Raw genomic sequence first — 9,287 nt, 5'->3', positions numbered from 1 at the left:
CAACATTTGTGTGTATACTATAGAGATAGCCAGTGAGATTTTACTGAGAGCAAATGAGCGCACATTTCAAAGTGTTTTACATTGAATTTTACGCTCCCTTGCTCTCAGTAAGCGCCCACTGGTGCATGTGTTTGTTTTTTTGTGCCTTTTGGGTTTGTACTTTTTTGCACCCAAACATATAAAATGTTTGCACCCAAACATAAAATTGTTTCCACCCAAACATATCTTTGTTTGCACCCAAACATATATATCTTTGCACCCAAATATAAATATCTTTGCACCCAAACATATATATATATATTTGCACCCAAACATATATTTGTTTGCAGACCCAAACATATATTATGTTTGGGACTGTTGAAAACATATATATGTTTGCTGCAAAATATGTTTGGGACATATGTTAGAGAGGCCGTTTTTTTGCGTGTGGAAAGTTTAATATCCCCAATGAAGATTTAATACCAAATTTTAGCCTATTAGGGATATTGAGACCATAACCTTCAAAGTTTTGCATATGGTTTAGCATATACATATGTCAAAATATGCAAAAAATTAGGTCCAGACTAAATGTCCGTTCTAAAATTACTTATTGGTGCCACCATGGTACAATTGTTTGCACACCTGCCTTGCACGCTGAAGGTCGGGCGTTCGATTCCAGGCCAGCAAACATCAAATTTCCAACGATGGCAAAATACCCCTCAGTAAAGTTCTGAGTATTTCAACCATGTACAACTTCTCTACAGGTGGTGTTTTAAGACATGCCTTTCGGACTCGGCGATAAACAGTAGGCCCCATACTATTGCTGTAATATGAATAGTGATGTTTGTGGAACAATTATTATATTGTTATTTAAACTTAATGTGATAAGGTTGCAGACTCCAAAAATGTATTACTTACAATGAACTTATTTGTCCAAAAGAAACTTTGATTTGCTGAAAGCTAACTCGCAGGGTAGTGGTATAGGGTATCGTATGGTCGGCCCTGTCCGACTATAGCCTTTGCTTACTTGTTTTATGTTAGAATATATTTTTTATGGGTGGAGAGGATTTTTGTCAAAGAGAGTAACAACAGGGTTCTCACAGCTGCGGAATACTGGTTTATAATAAAGAGCTGTCTGCATGGTGTAATGCATAAAACACGTGTGTTTCGTGCTTTGTTGTTGTTAACTAACGTAGCAAGCGAATAGGAAAAGAAAAAACTGGTATTAATTATGTTGGTCTTTTTTCATCAGTTTTCTAAATAACATCTTTGAGTAAAGACGGTAAGTGAGTGAATAAATCAGTGCTTTGTCTTTTCTTAAAGAAAATGAGCTTTTTAGTAAATTAAATGTCCAATACATTTTATAATTGAATCAAAAAGGTGAATGGAGACATTTTATTGGACAAGGAAGAAATCGCATTACCCCCTGTTTTTTGTAAAAAATTATATTGTTCTGATACGAATCGTCAAATTTTGTAGATCTATTTACTCGCATTAGCGCAAATGTGGAACGCTGATTTTTATATGAAAAATAACTGTATATAGAACGTGTCTACGAAGAATTAGGTCTTTATGTCATCTAGGGGCTGAGTTATGGATCCCCAAATTATAACGAATATAGACGAACGAACAAAAAATAGTTACAAAAACAGAGGGTTAATATTGGTAATTACATCCATACATTTTTCATATACATACATACATACTTATGTATATTTGAAATATGGATGTACCTATTTATTACATTATATAAACATTTGATTCCAGATGCCGATATCCCGCTGATGATTTCAACTTTGAAGAAAATGTGTTTTATTTCACAGCTAAGAAGAAGCGTTCAACGATGTTTCTATATATATTTTTTATAAAAGTGCGACTTTTTGTAATTTATTTCATTCAGTTTTTCTTTTATTAATGTGTGTTATTTATTTCCTTGGAATTTTGTATGTACCTATGTGCCTTTGTTGATTTGCTTTTTTTCTATGCCTTTCAATAAAAACATCACCATTTATAAATGTGTTTACATGTTAGAAATATCCAGTGAGCGCTTGCTGAGTGCAAGTGAGCATACATTTCAATGTGTTTCACATTGACATTTACGCTCCCTTGCTCTCAGAAAGCGCCCACTGGTGCATGTGTTTGTTTTTTTGTGGCTTTTCAGTTTGTATTTGTTTGCACCCAAACATATATTTATTTGCAGGACCCAAACATATGTTATGTCTGGGACTGCTTGCAAACAAATATATGTTTGCTGCAAAATATGTTTCATTTCAAAGAAAACTCCTTATGCTATCGTTCACGCAATAACAAATGGTACCAATTTTAGTACTTTTCATACACATGGGTATAACCTTAAAAAATTACCTTCTTATATCAACCATTTATAACAACCGCGAAACTCATTTCCAGCTCTATTAGTTTTTCCAAACCCAATAATTGTAATTCACATATAAATACACAAGCATGAATTTCAGAAACCTCCTCCTAAAATGTCTGCTAACCACTTTACACAATAACAAATTGTATGAAATCATGCACCATTTTGTACCAAATTTTCGTACCATAAGTACCAATTTCCAATACTTCGTCAATTCTACACTCCAACATTAATTTTAATTCCAAATTTCAGGATTGCAGCTCTATCCGTTCACCCAAATCCAAATTGTACCAAATTTAGTGCTTACCATAAGTACCAATTTCCAGAACTTCGTCAGTCCTACACTCCAAAAGTAATCTTTGTTGGAGCAGAATATTGTGTATTTTTGTCTATTTGTATTAATTTTCATTTTATTGGGTCTTTGCACCCATTCATATTCGACCCACCTTAATGTTATTTGTAATCGTCAATTGTTCGTCCCACCCTAACATACGCAGGTACGTTGGGCACTTTGTGTCAAATTTGTTCGTCGCAACGAGAAACAACAACAATCCCTACATATGGTTTAGGCATTTGTATGTTCCCAGCTAAAAATTTTTTCCGATTTTTTTCCGAATTCGAACAATTGTTCGTCTTCTTCGTCCGTTTTGTGTTTGATGGGCAATGCCAACAACACTGTTGGTTATGCGTTTGGTCAGTTCTGTCTGTATGCTTATTCGTACATACAAATCAGTAACTGTGGCCCTTTGTATTGTTTTTGTTGCGATTATTTTTTTCGCTAATCGCTTTTAATGTTGATCGTTTATTTGTTTTGATCGTTTCGATTCGTTTTTGTTCCCTTATTTGTGTGGCCTAAGAAGGGATTAGAAAATAAGAACATTGTTAGTTGACAAATAACCGGCTTAACTAATGAATCAATAAAATGGTATATTTTTAAAACAAAACAAGTAGAAAAGCATTAAGTTCGGCCAGGCCGAACTTTTTATACCCTCCACCATAAAATATTCTGAACTAAAATGGAATAATTGGTTTTCATTCCTGTCCCCAACTTTAAGTGGGTACGTTAAAATGTCAGATAATGTACATAAAATGCTTCATTCGGAAGGCCCTTTTTTATGGTGCCTATATCTAACTATGTATATTGACAATTTTTGGTGGGCTAGAAATTGGGACGTACCGTTATATAGGGGTTATAATAAAACATGGGCCTATGTTGACAGTTTTTGATGGTAGCCTTTAATGCCAAATAACTACTAATTCGGTTAAAAATTTTAGCTAGAATCCTCAAAATACCGAAAATCGGTAATATTATAGCTAATTCGGTCTAGAAATGTGACTTAAAATGTCAAAATACCGTAAATCTGGGGTACCGTTATATGGGGGCTATACCAAAACGTGGCCCTATGTCCACGAGTTTTGTTATATATGTTTATTGACACTTAAGAACCCTAAATGTCAAATTATAGCTAAATCGGTCTGAAAATGTAGCTAAAAACGTCAAAATACCGTAAATCGGGGGGTAACGTTATATGGGGGCTATACCAAAACGTGGACCTATGTCCACAACTTTTGTTATATAAGTTTATTGATACTTAGGAACCCTAAATGTCAAATTATAGATAAATCGGTCTGAAAATGTTGCTAAAACCGTCAAAATACCGTAAATCGGGGAATACCGTTATATGGGGGCTATACCAAAACGTGGACCTATGTCCACAACTTTTGTTATGTAAGTTTATTGATACTTAAGAACTCCAAATGTCAAATTGTAGCTAAATCGGTCTAAAAATGTAGCTAAAACCTTCTAAATACCGTAAATCGGGGGGTACCGTTATATGGGGGCTATACCAAAACGTGGACCTATGTCCACAAGTTTTGTTATATATGTTTAGTGATACTTAAGAACCCTAAATGTAAAATTATAGCTAAATCGGTCTGAAAATTTAGCTAAAAACGTCCAAATACCGTAAATCGGGAGGTATCGTTATATGGGGACTATACCGAACCGTGGACCTATCTTGACAATTTTAGTGGAGCAATTTTGCGGCCATTGGGAACCTCAAATGTAAAATTTCAGCTGGTTTGGGCAACAAATGCGGCTAAGATCCTTAAAATACCTTAAATCGGGAGGTACCGTTATATGGGGGCTATACCAAAACTTGGACCGATATAGCCCATCTTCGAACTTGATCTTCCGACGGCTAAAAAAATGGTATTCCCCAATTTTCAGCGAAATCGGTCAACAAATGCGACCTGTATGTTGCGAACGGACGGACGGACATGCATAAATCGACTCAGAAAGTGATTCTATGTATATCCCTAGAAGGAACTATGGGTCTATCTCGCTTCCTTTTGTATGTTACATACAAATGCACTAACACATAATACCCCTTACCACATAGTGGTGTAGGGTAAAAAAACTATCGTGTTTTAATTAATTGATTCAGGCACAAATAAAAACTTTCTGTGCGAACATTTTGGCGACCGTGACAGGACGGTAGTCATAGAATTAAAGTAGATAATAAATAATTATTGTGCTTCAGTGCTTTTCGTCGTTGTTGTTGTTCTGAACATTCGGTGTAACAACAGAACCAATAATTCTCCGCTTTAATAGCCAATCGTGGTTTTTGATTAATTTTAATTTCTACCGTCGTTCTAAATTTATTGTTTTTGAAAAGGATTTTTATTATCCTTTAGCAGAAAGTGGATTTTTTGTTGCTCGAAGAAGTTGGTGTTAAGCAATCGTGGTAAACACATACAACCCTTGTCGTTCGTGGAAAGTGTTGAAATTAAACTTATACAATCAAGAAGTTTCTAATTAGTATTAGAAAATAAAATACTTTGACAAATATATCTCCATCTTGAGTGAAATTTTGTGGTTTGCATAAACATTTTTGGCGCCTTTATTTGAAAATAGAAGCCAAGTTCTCTTTTGTTGTTCGACTGTGATTCTCTCATAAAGTTTCTCAAAATGCCTAAAATCAATATTGACATAGTGGAAGAGAGCGCTAGTATTTCGGAACTAGCTTCTCTTAAATTGCAACGTAGCTCGATAAAGAAAAACATTGCAAACATTCAAAAGAAAATAGAAAAAGATGGTTCAAAAATGGACACAACTATTTTAGAATGTCGCTTGGACATTTTAGAGTCGTACTTTAAACAATTGTGTGTAATACAAACTCAAATCGAAGCTATTAATGCTAGTGGCAATACACGAATTGAATTAGAAGAAACATTTATTGTTGCCAAATCAAAAATATTAAAATTATTGAAGAAAAGCCGTTGTTCGTTGTCGATGGAATCTAGTTTAATGAATGTTTCTATGACTTGTGGTTCTAGTTCTCGGTTACCTTCACTTAAGTTGCCCAATTTTGATGGAAAATATATTGAATATCAAAAATTTATCACAGCTTTTAACAATATCGTGCATGATAACCCAACAATAAGTGTTATCGAAAAATTCAATTACTTGTTGAACTGTCTCTCGGGTCCAGCTTTAGCTGTTGTGCAACCATACCAAGTGTATGAAGACAATTACGAAAAAGCCTTAGAAAGACTTCGAGAAAGATATGACAATAAAGTGATCATATTCTTAGAACATATCGAATCGTTGTTCAATGTTTCACAAATGCTAAAGAGTGATAGTGTCTCATTACGCCATCTTATTGATACCGTATCTGCTGTTCGTGGTTCGTTGTTGTCGCTCGGATCAGAGGCTGATGTTATGAATGCAATTTTAGTGCATATGGTTCTATCAAAAGTGGATAATGAAACAAAAGACAATTATAATGGGAAACAAGAATTTAAACGTTGCCCTCATGGGAATTGTGCTATGAACTATTAAGTCGTCGTTGTCGGTTTCTCGAAAGTCATAGAAAGAGAACTGAACTTGTTGAAAATGTAATTCCAAACAAACCTAAATCTCCTAGATTCAATTGGTCGACTCATACGAACTGTTCATATTGTAACTCAATTGAACATAACCTCTCAACTTGTTCGTCGTTCGCAAATATCATCGTTTCTGAACGTTTTAATTTCGTAAAACGTAGTGGACATTGCATCAACTACCTTCGAAAGGGTCATATGGTGTCCAACTGTCCCTCTAAATCTCGATGCAGAGTTTGTGATTCTGCACATCATACACTGCTTCACATCTATAGTAGCTCAGGACAACCCAGTACTTCAAATAGCAGCTCACCGCAACCATCAACCAGCTCAAATCCAGTTTCGTTAGTGGCTCGTTCATTCACGAGAGCAATAATTCCGACTGCAGTGATTCTAATGAAGGATAATCGTGGATCGTTTCAGACGGTAAGAGCGTTACTTGATTCTTGTTCTGAACTAAATTTTATTTCGGAAGAAGCTGTAAAAAGGCTTAAGCTCAAATTTCGTCCATTCTCTCAAGAAATATCGGGAATTGGAGAGGTTCGAACAGCAATCAAATTTTCTGTCGATGCTACTATAAAATCGAGAAGTAGTTTATTCCAGTGGTCTTTAAATTTCGCCGTAACTAAAACCATTTCGTCTCGTCAGCCTAGTGAATTTCTCGATACCTCGCAATTGAAGATTCCGCAGAATATAGTACTTGCAGATCCATTATTCTACAAGCCTCAACACATCGACGTGCTCTTAAGTGCCGAGGTATTCTTTGACTTATTGTTGGATGGTCGAATTTCATTGGGAAATGTTCTACCGTGTCTCACAAATACTGTTTTCGGCTGGATAGTTGGTGGTTAGTCGCCCAGTCGTCCTAATTCCACATCGTTGACTTGCAATTTGACTGTAAGTATGCATGAAGATACAAATATTGATGAAACTTCAACACACACTGAAGAAGAGCAATCATGTGAAGATCAATTTGTCGAAAATAGTCGTTTCGATTCTTATGGAAGAGTACAAGTTCGTCTTCCATTCAAGAAATTACCCAATTATATTGGTAACTCATTGGAAATATGTCGTAGACGTTTTTTGTCGCTCGAAAGACGACTTGAACGTGACTCAACTTTGAAATCGATGTATGAAGCAATCATGCAAGAATATGTGTCGCTCGGACACATGTCGCCCTACAACAAATCGTCGAATACTTCGCCTTATATAATACCTCACCATTGCATTCTCAATCCTCCAAGTAGTTCTACAAAACTTCGAGTCGTATTTGATGCCGTCGCTCGCACTTCGTCGAATCATTCGTTGAATGATATATTGATGGTCGGTCCAACAATACAACAGGATTTGATCACCACACTCTTCTCGTTTCGTTTAAACAAATACGCTCTCACTGCTGACACTTCGAATGTGTATTGGCAGTTTCGCATTGAAGAACCAGATAGAAGGTTTCAATTCGTTTTGTGGAGAAGTTACACAGTTGATTATATAAAGGTATCCCAACTTATGATTGTTACTTATGGCTCATCGGCCGCCTCTTTTTTCGCAAATCGTTGTTTGTTTCTCATTACAGATAGATACAAAACACCTCATCCAAGTGGTTCGGAGGTCTTAAGACAAGATCTTTACGTCGATGACGTACCCATTGGCGCCGATAACATCGAAACTCTTGCCCTCAAGAGGGACGAGTTAATACAAATCTTAAAGTGGCATGGTATCGAATTGACTAAATGGAATATCAACCATGCGTTGCTCACACCGAATGATGATACTAAAATCATCATTAATACATCGGACAACGACGTTACCAAAACCTTAGGGATGTCCTGGAAACCTCTGGAAGATTATCTTATCTTATTTTATCGTTGCGAGTTACCCGATGTCACAAATCCTACAAAAATATCAATTTTGTGGCTCGTATTCAAAAATCTACAATTTTCTTGGAATTTTAAATTTTCGAAAGTTACTGCCAGTAAAGTTAACTTTTTACATCATCGTGCCATCATTTCTCTCAACGAAACGTGGCTCATATCGATATACAATATATTGAACTTCGCCTATTCGTCGCATTTTTGGACTGATTTCGAAACAGTATTTCAGTCTAAACTACATCCGTCTACTTTAAAAAGGTTTGTGACAAATCGTGTCACAAAACTCCATGCAAGAATTCGAAACATATTTTGGAGACATGTACCAAGAAGTAATCCAGCTGTTGTTGTGTTTCGTTGTTATTGTGTTCCGGATTCATCAGTCTTGGTTTTGTTTCGTAGTTACTTATTTTTCCAAGAAGAATGCTCTAATTGTCTTGTTACGGGAGAAGAATTTATCATAAATTTTTCAGAACACGTAAAGACTGACGTTTTTAAGAACAATATCTGTGGAAATAACGATTTTGAGGACATTATGGATAAGCATTTGGTTTATTTGAAATGTATTCGATTAATTGTTTTTGTGTTTTGTTTCTCCAACAGATGTCCAAAGAAGAAGACCAATAAAGTTGCCCACATCATTCCCCAAGAACTATCTCTTTGAAGGTGTATTTCACTAGTACAGGTGCCTTGTTTTTCTTATGAAAGCTGACGGACTGCCATTAAATGTTACTTGTTGCCAGAAAGGAACTACATATATAATTCCACCATATTCGACTATGTATCTCAAAGGAATTTGTTGTCAAACAACTACAAGTCGTTCGTTGCCTCACTATTAATGAATATTCGAATGGATTTTGCTGTCGCCCAATCCGCAATATCGCTCCTTTAACACAACAAGATGTTTGAACCTTGATGCTTCAACGGGCGGAGGATGTTGGAGCAGAATATTGTGTATTTTTGTCTATTTGTATTAATTTTCATTTTATAGTTATTGGGTCTTTGCATTTTATAAACTAATTTGAAATTTGTTAATTTTCAATTTTTTACATTTTATTCGACCCACCTTAATGTTATTTGTAATCGTCAATTGTTCGTCCCACCCTAACGTAAGCAGGTACGTTGGACACTTTGTGTCAAATTTGTTCGTCGCAACGAGAAACAACAATCCCTACATA

The 9,287-nt window shown here is 35.6% G+C and overlaps 1 protein-coding gene across 1 annotated transcript; it reads left to right on the top strand.

The window, feature by feature from the left end:
- Positions 1 to 7,144: 7,144 nt before the first annotated feature.
- LOC141386789 (uncharacterized) lies at positions 7,145 to 8,736 on the top strand. Its single transcript, XM_073955702.1, has 2 exons — positions 7,145 to 8,158; positions 8,713 to 8,736. Exons 1-2 carry the CDS (start codon positions 7,145 to 7,147, stop codon positions 8,734 to 8,736), a joined length of 1,038 nt encoding a protein of 345 aa, XP_073811803.1.
- The last annotated feature ends 551 nt before the right edge of the window (positions 8,737 to 9,287 follow it).

Source organism: Musca autumnalis, unplaced genomic scaffold (assembly GCF_047663935.1).
Source record: "Musca autumnalis isolate F117 unplaced genomic scaffold, ASM4766393v1 scaffold_5, whole genome shotgun sequence".
Taxonomy (NCBI): domain Eukaryota; kingdom Metazoa; phylum Arthropoda; class Insecta; order Diptera; family Muscidae; genus Musca; species Musca autumnalis.
Note: the sequence above shows the minus strand (reverse complement) of the source record. Positions and strands in the feature narration are given on the sequence as shown.